Source organism: Tachypleus tridentatus, chromosome 7, assembly GCF_004210375.1.
Source record: "Tachypleus tridentatus isolate NWPU-2018 chromosome 7, ASM421037v1, whole genome shotgun sequence".
Classification (NCBI taxonomy): Eukaryota; Metazoa; Arthropoda; class Merostomata; order Xiphosura; family Limulidae; genus Tachypleus; species Tachypleus tridentatus.
In genome coordinates, this window is record NC_134831.1 from 2,431,997 (window position 1) to 2,455,358 (window position 23,362).

Here is a 23,362-nt window from a genome sequence, read left to right on the forward strand (position 1 = left end):
TTTAAGCTTTATATATATATATATATTTTTTGTAGGAGGTATATAATCAGTTACCAGATAGGTATTTTGTTAAGCTATGTCATGTAATACGATTTACTTTCACTTTTTTGTTTAGTTTTTGCATAATCAGCATTTTGACTCGTTTCAAGTATACATCTTCAATAATAGTTGAACTGAAAATCTGAGGGTTTATGGTTCACAGCCCATTATGTTTTGAGGCTGGGGGTTTGATAATCAAATTCCATTAATCAAGTAGAAAGGATAATCCAAGAGTTGCTGATGGGTGCTTCTGAGCAGCTTCTTTCTAATCTATATCTTCAAATGTATAGCGTTGCACGAAAATTTTGAGGCAAACAGAAAAGGCCCGGTATGGCCAGGTGGTTAGGACGATGGACTCGTAATCTTAAAGTCGCAGGTTTGAATCCCCCTCACACCAAACATGCTCGCTTTTTCAGCCGTGTTGACGTTATAATGTTATGTTAAATCCCATTATTCGTTGGTAAAAGAGTAGCCCAAGAGTTGGCGGTGGACGGTGATGACTAGTTGCCTTCCCTCTAGTCTTACACTGCTAAATTAGGGATGGCTATCGCAGATAGCCCTCGTGTAGCTTTGCGCGAAATTCAAAAAAAGCAAACAGAAAAAACAAAACAGCATCTCTCATCCTTCCTGGTTGTCGCTTTCTCGCCGAGATATATTCTGTGTTCCATTTCCGCCAGGTGTTTGATTAGGTTGATTATAAAACAAGTCAAAACAGGTTTCCCAATACAATGTACGTGTATTCAGGTAACAGACAAGATTTGAACTAGTTTAACCCAACAGTATAAGCCACAAGCTTTCTGCCAGCAAATAATATATTCTGACAAATTGTTCCCATAATTCCAACTGCTCGAGACAATTTCTGATAAATAGAAATCATTTTTCCCAGATGTGGCCCGCACGTATATGACCGTGTTCGACCGTTTCTTAGCTCGATTCTTTTTTAGTGTAGTACAGTCGTATTTTGTACTGCAAAGGAGTGATTGATCGGTTGCACGAGACATGAGTTGATACTAAAATGCCTTTTTGAAAAACTAGTCTCTTAGTCCCAAATTCTACACCACCCGCAGCAAGTAAAGCAGAGAACCTTCCACATGTCAATATTTCAATCATATCTGAGATCTGTTTCTTAATGATTTTCGTCCCATCACATTTTTCTCTTGTCTATTTCTTGGGCGATATTACATTTCTCAACATTCTATATTTCCTTATTGCTTGGAAACTTCGGAACACTTACTTATGGTAAACTTTCAAACCCTATTTCTATGTATTTATAACATTTACAAATTTATGTATTTGCCGTTTAAGAAAACCCTTAAACCCAAAAATAAAAAAACGAAATCTTAGAAATTATTTTTAGCTAAGTGAAAGGCAAATCCGCTTTGCAATTTTCTTAACAGAGTAAACATTAGGTTTCCCATTATTTCTGAAACACCAATTCCAAATACGATTTTGATCGAAAGACTTTTATTGGTCTTGAATAAGCTACAAATTAAACAAATAGAAATCTGCGACAATATTTTATTACGCAGGCGCATAGAAAACATTCGTTATCTTCATAATTATAACTTTAGAAATAGAATGATTGAAAACACAATATATGAAATGAATTTCGGTGTCTTTACTGAATATTGTTGATAATTATATCTTGTTATTAATGTTCGAAACTTACAAATGATAAACGTTCATATTTGTTTCGTTTTAACGGTAACTCGCATTAAATCGCTTTGATATATTTCTATGCAAAGCAACAGTGGACCTACTCACTGTTTCCTCAGTTACGATTCCAGATATGAAACCACATAACTACATAATTATATTTAAATATAGCTTACTTTGCCGATACAGCATTTCGTGCTCAAGATAACATAGTAATTTAGACATTAAACATTGGTCATGTAAGTAGTGGCATTCGCACAAACCCCAATAAAAGCGTTCTGCAAACTTAGTTTACAATTATTAAACAAATCACAACTTTTAACGTCATCATGGATTGACAGAGAGATAAAATATATGTGTTATCCAATGTTCCAATGGTAAGAAAAACGAATAAACTGACACGTTTGGTGGCTGGAGTCCACTCTGGGCAAGAGAAATAGGTAAACTGACCCTGTTGGTTAAGTAAGAAATATTTAGTAAAGAGACTGCTTGAAATAGCGAAAAATAAAGTTCTGATGCATATAAAAATGTGATGAAAGGCGACAAAGAAAGAGTGCACACTCAGATACACATTTGTGGATATTAGAAGTGTCGATACGCACGCAATTCTTCGGATTATAGAAATAACGATATGTAAACTGACAAATATTTATTTACCCACTTTAAACAATGGGTAAAGGTCTTGACTATATAACCTCAGTTAGTAGAGAAACTGTAAAGAGTGAACATTTTGCACGGAGTAAAAGTATTTTATGGTGTGAAAGACTTGTCCATGCAAAAAATATTATATGGGAGTGAAAGATTTATATGAAGTGAAAGTTTGGCATGGAGTAAAAATATTTTATATGAAAGATTTGTCCACACAAAGAAAATATATGGGGTGAAAGATATATATATGGAGTGAAAGTCTTGTAGGTAGTGAAACTTTTGCATGGAGTAAAAGTATTTTATGGTGTGAACGTTTTGTCTGCGGTGAAAATATTATAAGATTGTTTACTTTGATCACTGATGCAATAAGCTTTATTGGATCAAACTTTCTTCGTGTTTAATAATATTTTCATGTATTCATTGCATTGATTAAAGTAATATATAATGTCAATATTTTGCCATGTAAAAACTAAATGATAAAAAAAATTCATCTGTTGTGCTTAACATTGTTTAACAAAGCAAATTATCTTACTCATCTCTTAACAATGCTTAAAAAGACAACTCTAATTACGTATTATATAATATTATTTAAAAAAAACTTATACGTTATATATGGTGAAGAAAAACAATAATTATTTTAACAATTTCAACGGGTATTTACTAAACAATGTCTATTATATTACAATAATTATCACTTTTCCTCCGTCCTGAAAATGTGCGTGCACCTTACCATCTAAATGCGCATGCGCATGCATTTCATTTCAACGAATATAAACAAAACGCGAATGTAAAATTACTTCAGTAAACATTTTGTGCAACATATTGAAAACTTATCAAAGTGCTTTTTATAAAAAAAAAAGTCTAATACTAGGTCGCAGTATAACATTATAAGTTTATTTGTTGATAAAATAAGTACAGTTATGTTTAGCTCTACAATCAAGCTTAAGCAAAAGCTTTGTTTGTTTGTTTTGGAATTTCGCACAAAGATACTCGAGGGCTATCTGTGCTAGCCGTCCCTAATTTTGCAGTGTAAGACTAGAGGGAAGGCAGCTAGTCATCACCACCCACCACCAACTCTTGGGCTATTCTTTTACCAACGTTTTCACATTACGTTTTTCACATTATACATCCCCACTGCTGGGAGGGCGAGCTTGTTTAGCGCGACGCGGGCGCGAACCCGCGACCCTTGGATTACGAGTCGCACGCCTTACGCGCTTGGCCATGCCGGGCCTAAGCAAAAGCAAACCCGAGTTAGTGTTTATTGTACGTTGTTCACTCCTCTACGTAAAAATATTGCTCAACCCAAATGAGCCGTTTTTACATATATATTTCTCTATAAGTGGGTTTTCTCGACATCACTGATTGTCTGTACGATAATAAAGGCTTAACTAATGCATATAATAGGAAGATGTACGTTAAAATAAATTCAAACGTGCAGTTATGTTTATTTGTGTTTAGAAACAATTCAAACTTTTTGAATGCTTTCCTGTCAAATGTGGTTTCTGACATTATTGAGCTATCACAAATAACAATTCAATATTTTTGTGTTTGTTTGTTTGTTTTGAATTTCGCGTAGTTACACAAGGGATATCTGCGCTAGCCGTCCCTAATTTAGCAGTGTAAGACTGGAGAGAAGGAGCAAATTATTATCATCCACCGCCAACTCTTGGGCTAAACCAAGATGCTTGTCCTTTTAGCCGTGGGGGCATTATAATGTGACAGTCAATCCCACTATTCGTTGGTAACAGAGTAGCCCAAGAGTTGGTGATGACTAGTTGTCTTCCCTCTAGTCTTACACTGCTAAATTAGGAACAGCTAACACAGATAGCTCTCGTGTATTTTTGCGCGAAATTCCAAAACAAATAGTGGTGGTTTTAATAATCGTTTTAATTGTGTTTAGCTTTACTTCAATAACAGTTTTAAGTCGTTTTTCTCCATGTTCTTTATGCTTTAAATGTAGTAAACCATGCTAGGACACTAATTAACTCATAAACCTTCAAACCCTGGATTAGACTAGTTGATAATATTCGTAAGACAAACTATAAATCCTTTTTGTTGATAACAGAATTTTTCGACTGGAGGTTAAAATAAAACCTAAAACGTCGATCACGTCTTAAACGTATCATGAAACCTTCATCAGAAACATATAAATAAAATCCCTATATATAAAGTGTTTGTAAATATTTTCGATGCTACCGGTGTCTACGTCACCACTCGACGATACTCAGAAGTTTAACAAATCCGTATTCTCCAGGTAACGAAGCTAAAAAGGATAAGTGCTCTCTACTTAACAACAACATTACCATCTATATTTGCTGCCTTCATTTTGAAACTGAACAAAAAGCACTACACAGCTGTCGCAGTATAATGTTAGTTTCTCGCTGAAGTCTGCTTGCTTTATCATGTCACAGACGCACCATTAACGTCTAACGACAATAAAAATATAAATTAACATTTTTTTACGTCTTACGTTCATGTTTCTGATACAAATGATTTGTTAAAAATACCATCAGCTTAAACCAAAGACTTATCGAAAAAAAAAGTCTATAGGTAAACTATTTATTTCTTGTGATGACGAGAAATTCACTTGAAGTAAAAATATATTCTCAAGACGGCTGGTACGGGTATTAAAACTTTAATTAAAGTACGGAACAATGTTTTGACCTTACTTTATTATAATTAAGTGTTGTTTAAGAAAGTATTATAATATGAAGAGTTTTGTTGTTGTTTTATTGTAGTATTATTAGTAACATACATAACCAGAGGGTCCTTACCCTCAACCTTTCGCAGTGTTTCGATGCTAACATTTAGAATTTGATTCTTGTGGATAGACAGATAGCACATTGTGTACCTTTACAAAATCCTACCCCCATACCCGCCCTTTCAGCCGCGGGACGTTATAACCTTTGTTCAAACACACTATTCGTTGTTATAAGCGTAGCCCAAGAGTTGGCGGTGGGTGGTGACGACTAACAGCCTTTCTTCAGTCTATCACTGCTAAACAAGGAACAACTAGCACAGATAGCCTTAGAGTAGCGTTGCGTGAAATTCGTTACGTACCCCCACCCCCCAAAAAAAACAAAACAGAATTATGTTGCGGGTTTCTTCTCAATTCATACAGCATGCACAAACATACAGAGGCACAAACAAGCTTTATCGAGGCAGGGCGTAGAATATTCTTTTACAAATACAAAAACGAAAAACGTTCGAATCTGTTTAAATAATAAAGTAATAAATGGTTTTAAAAAGTTCGAAGCTGTTTAGATAACAAAGTAATAAGTGATTAAAAATATTCGACTTTTACCAGATTCACTGAGGATTATATGATGGAAAAGTTTCATCATACTTAATTTTCCCATATTTGTTGAAGTAATTTCGATACAACTACAGCGTGCTTGTTCTAAAAAACTTGTCGTTCGATTCTTTTTCAGTGTTTCAAAGTATAAAATAAAAAGTGAGTACTGAAAGTGTCTGATTGTGTATATGGTGGCGAAAACACACACAATACTGTTCTTTTTTAATTCACATAAAACATCTTATTGAAGAAAACAAGAGTTAAAGTAGCCATTTGTTTCCGATTGACTTTGTCCTTTGTATGTACGTGATAATATATACATGTACCAGACGTAAATAAAAACTAAATACAGTAACTATTGGAATAAAAGTATGTGTGAAGTGAACAATACAGTTAAGGATAACAGATTCTTCTTTGTTAAGAACATTTAAAACAGATGATTTGCAAGACATGATCTACAGCAACATAATCCGACCTTTAAAATGACGTATCATCTGAAGTGTGAAATATGACAGCCAACCATCGTGTTTCTCGCGGCCATCAGCGATGTTAGACGCCAAGATAATTTCTCATTTACTCAAAAATTTAGAAACTATACAACTTCGAGATTGGACAAACATAAGTTGCGAGAGATAGGAAAGTGTATCTGTTGATATTCTGAGTAAGACACGTGCAACTGAAGGAAGATTTACTAAAGACACGCAACTACTGAAATGCGACTTCTTGAAGTATGACTTATGAAATTGAAGACCGATAAATTTCAACGGTACAATTGAAAGATTTTTATGATGTGTAGGAAATACTCGAAGATTTGAAAATAGTATATGCCATCTCAATGGCACTTAGAAATATGCTACTTTAAATTATAGAACTTTAAGGCGTTTCACTCCTTAGTAGATGCTCGTGTGTAGAAATCTCCTGCGGTTTTTTTTAGTGTGTGAGTGGGGCGGGGATTGTTGTTGTTGTTTTGAATTAAGCACAAAGCTACACAGCGGTCTATCTGTGCTCTGCCCACCATGGGTACCGAAACCCGGTTTTTAGCGTTGAAAATCCGCAGACATACCGCTGAGCCACTGGGGGGGCTGGGAGGAATCTAGTATTTTTTGAAAGTACTAGTTTTGGGAAGATTTTTGAGGGAAAAATATGGGTCTCAATTTGGTATCTTTTGAGAGAAATATGTGGGTCCTAATCTTTGTGACTAGATATCAAGAATCTTGTTTAATTGGGCAACTTTGGTACAGTTGTTCTGGGCTTATAATTGTTCGTGTTTGAATAACATAACTTTTTGGATAACTCCTTTTCTTCTTACGAGTACTGAATTAGTTTGTTTTTTTTTTCTTAGGCAGCAATACATTAATCACATATGTTGATATGCGCAGAAAAACAACAAGAAAATGTAATGTTTTCAGCGACCGGATATTAATGTGCTTTATTGAAAAGAGCTTTAAATACGTCCCTTCTCTATCGATAACCACAAACATGTAACCATGGAGATTATCACTAAGTTAAGTAAACAACTTTGTGTTAATGTTGGTTCTTTATGGTAAAAAAAAACAAGACAGAAAAAGTAGTCTACTAGTCAGACGATGGGTGATTTTGAATTGAATGAAATATTAGGATATAATTTAGAATCGGACAGTAACAGCGGGTTACTGCTGTAACATCCACAAACATGTTTACGTATACATACGCTTTACACTTCCCAGTAAGTACTGTTTACGCAACAACAAATGAAGTTGTAGCATAGCGCAACAATTAACCATTATTATTATTAAATTAGTGCCTGTGATTTTGTGTTCCACTTTGTACACAGGGTAACAACGATAACTGTTGTGTTTTCTTACAATATGTTACAAAAGATGTTTTGAATTGTTTGACATTTCACACATTGATTGAATCTCTTGTCTCTCCCGCAATCAAACTCTATATGCGTGTTCTAACAACTGAGGTGACCCACATACCCTGTGTTACCGATATGTTTACAAACTGACAACGTTAAAATATGCTATTAGATTCACCTGAGGTGAAGATAGCACAGATAATTAATTGTGTAACGTTACACTAGAACAGATCATGAAGCCAGTCTGTGGTAATTATTCAACAACTATTGTTAATGGGTATTTTTGAATAACTCATACTATATATAATTTGAGGGTCGTTGGCTCGAATCCTTCTCACACTAAACATGCTCGTCTTTTCAACTGTGTGGGTGTTAAAATATAACGCTGAACCCCACTATTCGTTGATAAAAGAGTAGCACAGAAGTTGGCGGTGAATAGTGATGACTAGATGCCTTTTCTCTAGTCTATCACTGCTAAATTATGGACGGCTAGCCGTCCATAGCCAGCCCTTGTGTAGCTTTGAGCATAATTCAAAACAAAAAAGCAAATTATATATATCGCTATATTATTACACTTTAACAAGGTACTTTCTATTGAGGGACCAAATATAATCCTATAGTGTTCTAATTATTAATTAATTAGAATCTCTTTAAATATATATAGGTTTCCTCAACAGAAAACTGACATTGTAATTAAGACGTGTAAATTATAAATTTCTTACTCAGGACTGAAAGCAATATAATTTTAGTGAGCCAACGGAGAACGCTAGTAATAGAAAATTTGAACTTGTTGAATCAGAATCTCTGATAAATAGTCAAAGACAGTTGTTTGTTCATTTTCAGCTCAAACTACACAGTAAGTTATCTGCGCTCTGTGCGGCATGGGGAATAAAACCTTGGATTTTCTTGAACGTCCATAACACAGGCATAACTCTCGTGATGGGGCCGGTATGACCAAGCGTGTTAAGGCGTTCGACTCGTAATTTGAGGGTTGCGGGTTCGAATCCCGGTCGCACCAAACATGCTCGCCCTTTTAGCCATGGGAGCATTATAATGTGATGGTCAATTCCACTATTCATTGGTAAAAGAATAGCCCAAGAGTTGGCGTTGGGTGGTGACGACTAGCTGCCTTCCCTCTAGTCTTACACTGCTAAATTAGAGACGGCTAGCGCAGATAGCCCTCGAGTAGCTTTGCGCGAAATTCAAAACAAACAAACAAACAAAAAATTCTCGTGACGTGTATAACGGATGCCCAGCAAGCGATATACACACAGGATCCATGGTGTTAATTTATTCGTAATTAACACTACAGCCAGACGTTTCATTTTGTTTATAACACATATAATGCTTATAATTTGCATAAGGTGCTGTGTTATTAGATTCATAGTGCTCTAGATTTAGTGGTGATAATAGGTTTATAATCTACATACAACCAACGGTATCATTAGTGCATGAATGTAATTACGAATTATATGAAATATTGTTCAAATGCAAATACATCGAGAGGTGTAATGTGTAACTGAAGTTACAGGCCAAATGTAAATTTGTTCATGATGTAAATTTAGCGAATGATGTCCGTATTTTTCAGTGTGGTTTGGTTCTGAATTTTGCACAAAGCCACGAGAAGGCTATCTGCGCTAACCGTCCCTAATTCAGCAATGTAAGACTAGAAGGAAGGCAGCTAGTCATCACCGCCCACCGCCAACTTTTACTAACGAATAATGGTATTGACCGTCACATTATAACGTCTCCACGGCTGAAAGGGTGAGCATGTCTGATGAGACGAGGATTCGAACCCACGATCCTCAGATTAGGATCGTTCGCCTTAACCACCTGGCCATGCCAGACCTTTTTCAGTGTGATATTGGATGTTTATGTAATTAGATATTATTATATATTTCGAAAATATTTGGGCCCGGCATGGCCAAGCGTGTTAAGGCGTTCGACTCGTAATCTGAGGGTCGCGGGTTCAAATCCCGGTCGCGCCAAACATGCTCGCCATTTCAGCCGTGGGGGGCGTTATAAGTGACGGTCAATCCCACTATTTGTTGGTAAAAGAGTAGCCTAAGAGTTGGCGGTGGGTGGTGATGACTAGTTGCCTTACCTCTAGTCTTACACTGCTAAATTAGGGATGGCTAGCACAGATAGCCCTCGAGTAGCTTTGCGCGAAATTCAAAACAAACAAACAAACAATTCATAAATATTTCAAGAGGAATAGATTTTGAACTTATTTGTTCACAAATGGAAATGTAATTAGCAATTGATATGAAACTTGACAAACAGATAGTTCCTCATCTTCTGATATAAAAAGGAAATATTTATGTATATAAAATGGTACTTATTTTAAACGTTTGGAAACAACATAGATCTTTGACATTCAATAAAGTACGTTTTACTTAACAGAGATGACATCTAACTAAACTCAGTCATAGTGAGCCTTCGCTTCTGTAAATTGGCAATATGGGTTACTTCAACTGTAATTTACGGGTTAATTTATTATTTTCTTTTACTAATGTATATTGAATAAGTCTTTAGGAGTTAACTTTTTTTTACAAATGTTATCATAGCTTAGTTTGTTTATATTTATACCAGTACCATTTTTATAAATGTTGCTATAGCCTAGTTTGTTCGTATTTACACCTTTGCTCTTTTTACAAATATTACCGTAACCTAATTTGTTTTTATCATTTTATTTTGCATGGTTATAGACCACGAAGATAATAAGATCACTATCTACAATCAAACAAACGAATAATATGTTCTCGTGTAATATTACGCTAGAATAATTGGGTAATAATAAACTGAGAATTTAACAGTTGTATCAAACTACATCCTAAATCCGATTAAGATAACCGTTCGTAACTTCAACGTTTTCGCTATTTATACATTCTGTATGTCTCGTACACATTACATGATATATATTATTAATGATCAATTTGTTTATTGTTTGAAATTTCGCGAAATGCTACATGAGGCACTAGCTGTTCCTAATTTAGCAGTGAAAGGCTATATTAGAGAGAAGACAGCTAGTCATCACCACCCACCTGTAACCCTTGGGCTACTTTTTTACCGACAAAAAGCGAGATTGACTGTTACATTGACCAAGAGCCGAAAGGGAGAGTATGTTTGGTTGGATAAGGAGAATGTCTGATGTAGCTTTGCTATAAGAAAAACACATACACACAAGGAATCGAACCTCTGATTCGCAAATTACGAATCTGGTAGGATTATGTATCGACTCGGTGTAAAGACCTGTTCAGTTGTAAAGAGTCTATAATCAAAGAACTCAATACTTATCGATCACAAGAAATGACAAAATGAAACATGATACATCATTTGTTCAAAACTAAAAATTATTTTTAACCTCTTCTAAACAAATTCAGTATACGTACATGATAATTCACGAAATAGATTATTGTGCATTTTCGTCAGTTATGTTTTTATTAAGGATATCGTGTAAAATGTAAACAAAAATCCATAAACACATTTCATTTGACGTACAGTTAAATTTTTAAAAAATGTTAAACAGGAGAAATGATTTGGAAGTCACCTACTGATTAAAAATATTGAAAAAAAAGAAAACATTATTCAGTAATCCGTGCACTAAAGTTGAATGACGAAGGGTAAACCTTCTAGGGTTAGACGAACTATTGTCTCTCGCTGGTACAGCGATAAGTCTACAGATTTACAAGACTAAAATCAGGGAATTCGATTCCTCTCGGTGTACTCAGCAGATAGCCTGATGTGACTTTGCTATAAGAAAACAGGTACACGAATTATCATTTAACATCATTTTTTATCAAGTGTTAAAAGTGTACTAGTTAGAATTTTGGAGATGGATACGTAATATACGTCAAACGGCTCTTTTAACTGATTGAGAGATCAAACCTCTCAATGGACACGCCAGCGCTTGCTACCTGTGTGGTCGTTATATGGTGACGGTTCTTCTCACTATTCGTTGAAAAGTAGTAGCCCGATAGTTCGCGGTATGTGTCGTTCGATTGTTGTTAATCACAGCTACCTAATGAGCTTTCTCTGTTTTGTCATCGCGTGTACTGAAACCCGATTATTAACGTTGCAAGACCTCATACTTACCACAGAGTCACTGAGGGGTGGTGCAGGTTCTTTTGATTAGTTACATAGTCTGTAACTTCAAAATTAGGGATAGTTACACACAAAAATTCAACAAACGTTTTCAGTGTCTGTCTTTTTTATTGTTATTATAAAGATACAAACAGTAATAGAATAAAACGAAAAATAATAAGTATGACATTGGTAAATGTGGCGAAAAATAGTTGTTGTTCTTAGACTTACTTCAATAATTGAAATGTTTTCATTACAAATTTGGACTCGCCTTTTTGTTAGGTGCGGTCCTTCCTTTTGATTTCGAAATTTGCTTAACTGTGGAAATAGCATTTGTATATACATACACGTGCAGCACACTGCTTCTAAAACAAAATCAATAAATTACTGTTACATTCTTAGTGTAACACTACACAATATACTGTATGTAATGTGGACCCCGTGGAGAGTTGAACCCCGGATTTAGAGACCACTTAAAAGAATAAATAAATTATACACGCGCTAGCTTGAAAGATGTGTCTTAATAACACTATGTAACACAAATATTGTTGGTGGATAGTATGTGTTACTTCTTCGTAAAAATACAAAGAATGGCCATTATTCCCTTCAAACTATGCTATTGTGTCCTGGATAATGAAATTTAGAAACTAACCTATTTTCTATGTAAAAATGGGCGAATTTGCTCATTTTTATTTACATAAGGTCTGAATAAAACAACATATGAATCAAGATTTACATATATTTATACTAAAGTTATAAAAATGTTTAAATGTTAATAATTTTTCTAGATTTGTGACTGTAATGTAAATCACTTTCACGTAACAGCCTTCAAATATAGTCTCCCATCATGTTTTCGTTATACGCTCCTTGGTAGCGGCGTTCAAACTCCAGTATATCTTGGTGGAAGCGCTCGCCTTGCTCCTCTGAGTATGCTCCCATGTTCTCCTTGAATTTATCAAGATGAGCGCCAAGGATATGGACTTTCAGGGGAATCCTGCAGCCCATTTTGCCCTAGTTCTTCACCAGAGCCTCAACCAGTTTCACATAATTTTCGGCCTTGTGATTGCCCAAGAAGCCCCGAACCACTGCATCAAAGCTGCCCCAATCTTTTTTCCTTCCTACTGAGCTTCTTGGGAAATTTTGTGCACTCCAGGATCCTCTTTATTTGTGGTCCAATGAAGACACCAGTTTTAACTTTTGCCTCAGGCGGCTTAGGGGAGAAGTCTGGAAGATACTTGAAGGCTGCAGACTCCTTATCAAGAGCTCTGACAAATTGTTTCATAAGACCCAATATTATGTGCAACGGTGGGAACAACAACTTATGGAGGTCCACTGGTGGCTCACACTTTACATTATACCTTCCCACAGAGAACTCGGTCCGTTGTGACCAGTGCTTCCTGTTGTAATGTACTGCGGTATCCCTGCTGTCCTAAAGGCAAAGATAGGAGGGAACTTGACAAAGCCTCCTTGGAGACCCATCAGAAATGCCACCATTTTAAAGTCTCCGATAATCTCCCAGCCATACTCATCATACTTCAAGGCTTCTAGTAAGGTCTTGATGCTCAACAGCGTCATCCACAACTCTCTCTAAGTTGCACCGAATGAGCCATGGGAAGAGGCGGATACTTATTCCCGTTATGGAGCAGCACAGCTTTGAAGTTTCTGGATGGGATATCAATGAAGAGGCGCCACTCGTTCGGGTTACAGACAATTCCAATTGCCTCGCACAGACCGGATACATTGTGGCAGAAGCAGACCCCATATTGACGAGTGAATAATGCTTGAAAAATGTCGGTAACACTTCCTCTGACTTGTGACTTGCACATTTTGGTTTAACAAATCCCACTCCTTCAGCCTAGATGTCAAAAGCTCGGCATTCAAATGTTCTAGACCAAGCTCTCTGATTAAGTCGTTGAGGTCTCTTTGGTTAGGGTAATATGGGTTTCTCTCACTAGCCGCACTTCTGAAATTGTAATCTGGATCTTCAACGTCTTCCTCCTCTTCTGATTTGCTGCTTTCTCTCTGGCGGAGTGGGAACATGGAGCTCAGGGCAGTGTAGCACTGAGACGATAAATAATAGAAGGTCCAGATACATGATAGCAGATCCATTCTTGCCAAGCCGACATTTGGAAGGGTCCATCATGCAGAAGTAGCAATTGCTTGAGTGGTCAATGGGCTCACGCCAAATTCTTAGAATAGCGAACTTCATGACTTTCTTTTCCCCTCTGTACCATCTTGCAAAAGAGCAAAATAAAATTGTTATTATGAAGAATAAATTTATTTATCCACAACTAATGTAAAGAGGTTCATGCAAAATATTTTGTGTGATATTGTTCTATACTATTAAAAATTTATAAAAAGATATTTAAATTTTATAAGGTCTAAAATTTGTATAATATAAAATTTTAACTATTCAGGCAAGTAAAAATTGTCCATTTTACCTTTTGGAGATTTTTTTTTGCAGTGCTTGCAGGTAAAATGAGGTGCCCAGGGTTTGTCTTGATCCCCAACAGGCATGCCGAAATATGCCTTGTAGGCTTCACACATTTTAGCAGATGCTGTCACAGAGTACTTTTTTGCTCTTGTCTTGGTAAATTGGCCACATACATAGCAGAATGTATCTGGAGAATGCTTGCAGCTTCTTGATGCCATCTCTAATAAAATCAGTTAGGTCTATGTGTTCATTTAAGCAGGTAGAACTAAACTGAAGTGGTGATTGGTGAGCTCCTGTATATATATATTACTATGGAAAGTTCTAGAAAATTCTCATAAGTTCTACAATATTTTAGTAAGTTCTTGAAAATTCTCTATCAGCGACTCAGCACAAAATCTACCTGGGATGATCTGGAAAAGGGCTAAATTTGAAAATTTCATTACCCAGGTCACAAAAGCAATGTTTGAAGAGAAAAATAGGTATTTTCTTTTTACTTTAAGCATCAGCAATTGGGAAATAACATTTTCTGCCCAGGAATAAAAAAAAGAGTAAAAAGTTTGTTACATAGTATTATTGTTTTTCTTTGTTAGTACAGGAATATACAATGAACACAATTTTTATATTAGTTATTAGGTTACTGAATAATGAACAAAAGACGTGTGCTACTTGAATTCAGCCCCCAGTAGCACAGCGGTATGTTTGAGGTCTTAGAATGCTAGCAGTTGGGTTTTGATACCTATGATAGGTAGAGCATACTTAACTCTTTGTGTAGTTTTGCGTTTAAGTACTAAAAAACAAGACTTGTCTACTCTACTTACGTTGTATAACAATCTCTCATTGTCTCAAGGCTTTTAATGCTAAAAGTCAAGTTTCGGTACCTGTGGTGAGCACAAGACAGCTAACCCATTGTGTAGTATATGCGTATACAATAAACTCTTTTATTTCCTGTATCATATACCATTAAGGCAAGAGGTTCTAGTGATCCGGAATGTTAAAATATATTGTTCACCAGCCTCCTAAAGACAGCTAAACTGAACCACACCTATTCCACAAATGTTTACAATCAATCTTTCTGCAACAATAGCAAGAATAAGTCCTAACTAATCTACTTATATTCGTAATTAATAAATTAACCAAGACTGGTACATTATAATTCATCCGCCATTCTTGAAATTTAACATCACGTTAACATTACAACTACTGTAGCTTGCTCCCTCGCTGCACGATCGCTTTTCCGTGTAATATGACAGTTACACTTTATGTTGTGACTGTTTTCCCATGGTGCCTAATCTGACACTTATGACGTAATCTATGTGATTGTAATGAATGTATATTAATCCGTTCCATAAACTGTTAACATTGGTTTCCTTATCTAGCTAAATAAGTCTGTGTTCATGTATCCATTGGCTATAATGCCAACTAACAGTAACACTCGTAATATATCTAATTTATCGACGGTTAATAAATAAAACACAGGCTATACAAACCTTTCCATGGCTCCTCCTCGTTTGTCCCTTTGGAATGACAAATCAATGGTGTTTAAAGATTTAGAAATTTTGCATCGATCTTTTGTCTACTATCTTACGTGTCACTGTCTAGGAGACTTATCGTGCAACACCCTAACTGCCCCACGTGTTTAAATACCTCTGGGTAAAAATAATATTGTAGTTTGGAAATTGCTCTATTTCACTTAAACAGCAGCAGTGTCAAGTTCACTTTTTTGTTATAATGTTTAAACAACAGCCAAGTTCATTTAATAACATACCTTCTGTACTGATACAACCAACTATCAACAGATTACTGTTTTGTTGTGAGATAGGGGCAAGTCTATGTACGTACAACACTAAAACCTGCGGTTCAATTCCCAACAGTAAACACAACAGATTTGTGTTTAGCTCCCTATGGATTTGCTCTAAAACAAACAAAAAAAAAAAAAAAAGAGTTTCTACTCTTATTTAAAAAAAAAACGAAATCAAACCACAGAGGGCAGGAGGCGCATGTTTGAAAAATATTAGCACTGATTAACCTGCTAATACCTAAGAAAAGTTTAAACATACCTAAACATACGATGGAGAAATAATGTATTGGTACATAGACATTTAACTAGAACTAATGTCACGTGGGTTTATTTCATTCCTGTTCATTTATATATATATATTGAAATATATTGGGTTGGCTCTATGGACTTCGAGGCTGGTAACCCGGATTCGAATATTTTCGATGCCACAAAATATTAACCTCATTTTTCTTTTATCTTGAAGTATGTAAGTAGAATGACAATTAATCTCCTTTAACGTGAAATGTGGTTAGTAGGGTGCTGTTAACTATCCGCCTTCCCTCTCATCAGTAGTTCTAAATTAGGGACAACGACGAGAAGTGTTAGTGATTTTGTCACACATACGAAATGCTAATGACATATACAGAATATCCGTAGTTTAAAAAAAAGTAAGTTATGCGCAACATTATTCATGTTTCACCGGACCATTCGATGTTTGAACAGATTTAATTATGAAAAGGTAAATTAAATGATAAGAAACTTTTCATACACCGACTGATACTACCAGCATAAAGGTGAAGGGTCACTGAGCGCACCTTTAGGTGGTGCTAAACTAGAGATGCTTTATCATTGGTGTCAAAGTTTAGGATTCATTACATTGTAATGGTTCAGATCGTGTTCTTGGAAAATTATGGTCAATCCCGAAGGAACAATGAAGCAGGGTGTGGCCTGACAACGTGTTTTATCATCTGCCTTACACATCTGCGACTTGTAAAATTCGTAGACAACCAAACGAAGTTAAAAAGCAAACAATTCACATGAAAATATCTTCACAAAAAACAAACACGATAACGAAAGACAATATTACAAAAAATACATCTATGTTAGATAAGTTAAATTAATAACGTGAATTTTAACAAAATGAAACATTTAGTGTTATCCAGCTTAAAGGTTCACTAATGTTAATAGGATTTCATCCGCGCCTGGGTAGTTGTTACAAATTCATCAAATTAAGAACAGCATGACCTGATGATTAGGCCGTCAACTTATGCAAGTAACGGGATCCAAACCATACGGTTAGGGCGTTAAACTAGAAATATGCAAATAACGGGATCCAAACCATATGCCAAACATGCTAGCCATTTCAACCGAGGAATCGTTATAATGTTACGATCAACGATACTATTTGGTGGTAAAGCATAGCCCAAAAGTTAGCGTGGATACTTCCTGTATTTGGAAGTTCAAAATTAGAGACAGGGGCAGATACGTTTAGTTGCTTCGCTGTAAAATAATGTGGCTATAACATAATTAGCTATGCACGAAATTCACACTTTCGAATGTTTCAGTGAAATCAGACAGGATTATAAAGAAAAATATCTCTTAAACGGTATATTAATAATATTAATAACAGAGTGAATAAATAGTCCCTTCGATTTACCATATACTAATAACACTAATAACAGAGTGAAATATATAGTCCCTTCGATTTACCGTACTAATAGCACTAATAATAGAGGGAATAAATAGTTTCTCCATTTACCGTGTACTAGTAACGCTAATAACGGAGTTAATAAATAGTCCCTTCGATTCACCGTGTACAAATAACATTAATAATGGAGTTGAATAAACAGTCTCTCTATTTGCGGTATACTAATAACAGATTGAATAGTCTCCCTATGTACCGTGCATAAATAACGCCAATAACAGAGTGAATAAATAGTTCCTTCGATTTAAAATGTACTAAAAATACTAATAACGGTGTGAATAAGTGGTCTTTCAATTTACCGTATACTAAAAACACAGTAATGGAGTGAATAAATAGTCTATCGATTTACCGTGCACTAATAACAGAGTGAATAAATAGTCCCTTCGATTTACCGTGTACTAATAACAGAGTGAATAAATAGTTCCTTCGTTTTAAAGTGTACTAAAAATACTAATAACGGAGTGAATAAATAGTCTATCGATTTACCGTGTACTAAAATCACTAATAACGGGGTGAATAGTCTCTCGATTTACCGTGTATTAATAACACTAATAACAAAGTGATTAAATAATCCCTTCGACTTACCGTGTATTAAAAACACTAATAATGGAGTGAATAGTCTCTCGATTTACCGTGTATTAATAACACTAATAACAAAGTGATTAAATAGTCCCTTCGACTTACCGTGTATTTAAAACACTAATAACGGAGTGAATAAATATTATCTTCGATTTACCATGGATAGTTGTACCTTCTTGCGATGTACCGCTAACAGTATTTCAGAAGAAACGATCAATATAGATAAAGCAATGTGTTTGTTTTAGGGTAAAGTTACACAGTAGACTAACCGCGCTATTTTCGCGTATGGGCTTCAACCCCGAATTATGGCCTTATAATCTTACTATATTATAGGGGAACAAGTATGAAATTGGTGTTTTAGTTTGAAATTATCTCTACATTATAAAAAGTCGATCGATGTAGCAGCTTCAACGGTTTTAAGTTATACATTCAAATCATAAAGATGTTGATGTAGTAAATAATACTTTAAAAAATTCTGCATTAAAAATATCGTAGTAAAAACACATTTTTATTAACTTCTTATTTATAAAATCCAGAACAATTACCAAGCATGTGTAGTTAGTTCTTCTATATTCATAGTGCGCTGTTTTCTAACACTGATCCAGTTCCTCGTCTCGTCACAACGTATCTTTGTAATCTTTTAATAATCAAAATGTGAACATTATGTGCGCTCCCATTACAATCTAAAGATGTGTGTGAAAAACTGGAAACAATTTTGTGACACTTTTAAATAAAGAATTCTTAGAAACTTTTGAAAATGATAAAACAAAGTGAAACATAATCCGTTCATTTTAATTAGTATAGCGATAAAGATACAGCAAACCGTGATGGTGTCATCCCTATAAAACCGTTTCAACCAGTTTCTTACGTTGGCAATAACACAGTATATATTAATAGCTTTGAAAACAAAGCCATTTGCGCATGACATGTATTGGACTACGGGCATTAAAGTATATATATACAATTTTAACTTTAGAGGAGAAATCTTTGAGACTATTAAGTCATGCAATATTAACATTATAGGTCGGTCTTACCACTTCAATCAACTGAGATAGTTTTAGCTTGATCGTAACTGTTAGCGCTTCGCTGACATTTAGGACTGGTCGGACTAGTTTATTGTAGCGGGATATTAAGTCATCGTAAAGACGCTTGGCATCTGGATTCGCTTCTCCATCTGGAACGAAAAATAATGTTTGGAACAGTTAGCACGAAGTTCATGTACACACTTCATTAATTAACTCGTGATGATGAAAGGGAATTAACGTTTGTATTAAAGGGAAGGAACATAAGTTGGAACAGTTAGCACGAAGATGTACACACTTCATTTATTAACTCGTGAAAGGGAATTAACGTTTGTAATTTTCTGGAGTAAAAAGGGGAAGGAACATAAATTGGAACAGTTAGCACGAAGTTCATGTACACAATTCATTTATTAACTCGTGATGGTGAAGGGGAATTAACGTTTGTAATTTTCTAGAGTATAAAGGGGAAGGAACATAAGTTGGAACAGTTAGCACGAAGTTCATGTACACACTTCATTTATTAACTCGTGATGGTGAAGGGGAATTAACGTTTGTAATTTTCTGGAGTAAAAAGGGAAAGGAACATAAGTTGGAACAGTTAGCACGAAGTTCATGTTCACACTTCATTTATTAACTCGTGATGGTGAAGGGGAATTAACGTTTGTAATTTTCCTTCTGGAGTAAAAAGGCGAAGGAACATAAATTGTGTTTTCTTATCTTCTCTGTGCGAGAAAGATGAGAGAGATTGTTTCGTTAGCACGTTGCATTTTCTAACATGTTACTCATAAAATTTGTCTTGACAAATGTCCGGTAAAATGTTTATTTGTTTTGGAATTTCGCGCAAAAGTGCACGAGGGCTAGCTGCCTCTAATGTAGCAACTTAGGATTGGAGGAAAGTCAGCTAGTCATCACCTACCCACCTCCAACTCTTTGGCTACTCTTTTACCAACGAATAGTGGGATTGACCGTCGCTTTATAACGCTCTCACGGCTGAAAAGACAAGCATGTTTGGTGCGACGGGGTTTCGAACCCGCGATCCTCAGATTACAAACCGACCGCCTTGACTACCTGGCCATGCCGGGTCATTTTATAAACGTAATATTTTAAGCGGGCAATTGTTAAGGCGGCTGAAATACCGTTGGCCAATAATATCGCAGGGAATCAGGATATTTGCCGACAGGGGATTTTCTTTTTATTTTTTTATTAATAACCCTTTTTATTATTCTTTTGCAGCTATTGTTTTCCTAACAAATTATGTGAACAAGAAATGAGAAGAGATGTAATCTGGGTCTTGTTCACGCTGAAAGAATTGTGATTATTCTCGTTTGTGAGGGAATTGTTTTCCCTGTATTGGTTTTCTTTTCCCTGGTTCATCTATGTAACTTGCTATACGGTCCTGCTATCTGTACGTAAAAGCAACGTTAGTTATATAATTGCATTTGATAGAATACTGCTTGGTTTTGTGCTAGGATGTAACATGTCTTACATGGTCGAAACCACAATCTTTCTAGAGCAAGAGAGAGACCGGTATAACGTTGGATAAGGAGCAGGTACACGTGTCTTTATTGCTTAAGTAGAAATTATCTAGGTTATCGCATTGGTCGTGTTTAAGAGTGCTAGTAACTGTTTGAGATTATGTTCAGGAAATCTGATGGTTTGAAGAAAATAGGATTTGAGATGTTAGATTATGAACTCATTTTGCCTTGGAAATTATGAACAGTTGTAGCACTGGAAATTATTTTTTTCAATCCTTGTTCTTAATAGGTGGGATGAGTTGAAATTCATGGCATTTATGGGAGAAGTCAATGAATTGGATACCAAATACGCTCGCTCTCTCAGCCGTGGGGGCGTTATAAAGTTACTGTCAATATTACTATTCGTTGGAAAAGAATAGATCAAGAGTTGGCGGTGGATTGTGATGACTTGCTGCCTTCTCTATTCTTACACTACTAAATTAGGGACGGCTAGCGCAGATAGCTCTCGTGTAGCTTTGCGCGAAATTGAAAAAACAAACAAAAAATGACACGATATACTGGTCTCAAGATAATTATTTGTGGAGAAGCCTTGACGAGATCTTTGTTTTAATTTTTCCCTATAGTCGTTTTGAAAGTTTATTTATTAGATACCATTACAAACAATAAAACAACGCAGAATAATTAAAGAGTAACAATGAAAATTACGTTATAAAACAAGGTACAAAAATCAAAGATTTATAATCAATTTCTCTGTTAACCGAACAGTCAATCTGAAGGGTCATAGTTTGATTCACTTTGCATTGGAAATTAGCTCGTCACTTTGGGGGCGTGGACGCGTTATAAGAGTTAACGTTCAAATTATTCTATTTAATTAAGAGTAACCCAACAGTTGGCGTTGGTTGCTTTTCACCACCTGCCTTTCCTCTAGTCCAGCAGTTAACAATTATAGATGGCTGCACGCAAATACTTCTGTGTTTAACAGTATGATCTGGATATTAAACAAACAATTTTCCAGTTTCTTCAAAATGATTCAAGACCTTTCACTTCTATTCTAAACACAACATTATTCAAGAACGTCCACTTCTATTCTAAACACAACATGATTCAAGACCGTCCACTTCTATTCTAAACACAACATTATTCAAGACCGTTCACTTCTATTCTAAACACAACATGATTCAAGACCGTCCACTTCTATTCTAAACACAACATTATTCAAGACCGTTCACTTCTATTCTAAACACAACATGATTCAAGACCGTCCACTTCTATTCTAAACACAACATTATTCAAGACCGTTCACTTCTATTCTAAACACGCTTGAATCTTTAAAAGCGTTACCTTACCTTCCACCGAATATTCTTTCCAGCTGTACTTAAAACTCTAGACAAAAGGCGAAAACTAGCCTCGCGAATGGTTCTTTATAATTAACAGTATACTTAGTAAAAACCTGAGTTAAAGAATTACAACTATTTCTTTTATTTTTATTTAAAGAAAGTGAAGACAGCCGGTTTCGAACACTCGCGTTACATTCTTCATACAGCAAAATAAATGTCATCTCATGCGGAGGTTTTCGTCTACTTAAGTTTTAATAAGATATGAATGAACCTTCTCGCCTGATGCTTAAATACTGACGAACGTTAAAGCTGTATGAAGGTTCCAGACGGATAGTACGATAGTTCAGAAAAGTGACGCAATTCGTGCACAGATTAAACTTTCTTTAGAGCAGAATTTAAGACGATGGCAATAAAAATGTAAACAAGAAACGAGTTAGTAGTTCGTACCGGTGCTAGGCTGATTGTTTTTACAGATTGCGTGGATGGCCCGGCATGGCCAAGCGTGTTAAGGCGTGCGACTCGTAATCTGAGGGTCGCGGGTTCGCATCCCCGTCGCGCCAAACATGCTCGCCTTTTCAGCCGTGGGGGCGTTATAATGTGACGATCAATCCCGCTATTCGTTGGTAAAAGAGTAGCCAAAGAGTTGGCGGTGGGTGGTGATGACTAGCTGCCTTTCCTCTAGTCTTACACAACTAAATTAGGGACGGCTAGCACAGATAGCCCTCGAGTAGTTTTGTGGGAAATTCAAAAACAAACAAACAATTTGTGTGGAAACGTCGTTTCACATACGCGTCATCTTGATTTTTCCAATCAATTGTTTTCTACTCCTTACTCTATCCTAGGTTATATAATTAAAAACCTATTTTATAAGCATAGAAAAGAAACACGGGAAAGAAAATGAAGTTTAAAAAATTCAACTTGAGCTTAAGACAATTTTTACTTCCTTAATATAGGATTAAGTTAGAATAAGAGTAAAACACCTCGCTTTTGTTATGATTAGTTAGGGTTAGTAATAATATAGTATTTAGTAATAAGACAAAAACACCTTTGTTTTGTTTGAACAAGATCCTATCAGTCACGAAAACTGTTTGTTTCGAATATTCGCTCAAAGCGGCACAAGAGCTGCCCGTACGCTAGCAGTGTCTAATTTTGAACAAAAGCGTCAATCACTAGCTTTGGGACTATTCTAATCAACAGTGGATTTCAGCGTCACTCTTGTGTACGTTAACTACGCTCCGAAAGCGTGGGACGAGATTTTGTGGCAACGGGCCGCGAATCATGATTGGTTGGGTTTTACCTATCGGCATGTTAACCACAGGTCACATCTAGTTCGCGAAAATGAAATATTAATGTCACTAGGTTTGTTTTTAAAGTATTTTCGTTTATTAAAATTTAGCTTACTTTAAATTATTGGTAGAAATATTAATAAGCGTATTTATATAACATATTGCCTTTATTTTTCCCGAGTCGCG

The 23,362-nt window shown here is 35.7% G+C and overlaps 1 protein-coding gene across 1 annotated transcript in view; it reads right to left on the bottom strand.

Moving 5' to 3' along the window:
- LOC143254998 (acetylcholine receptor subunit alpha-like) overlaps positions 1 to 23,362 on the bottom strand; it is a 149,680-nt gene that overhangs the window by 63,577 nt on the left and 62,741 nt on the right. Inside the window, exon 2 of the mRNA XM_076509958.1 lies at positions 19,091 to 19,230. Coding sequence (XP_076366073.1) covers positions 19,091 to 19,230 — 140 coding nt within the window. The remainder of the gene's footprint in view (positions 1 to 19,090; positions 19,231 to 23,362) is intronic.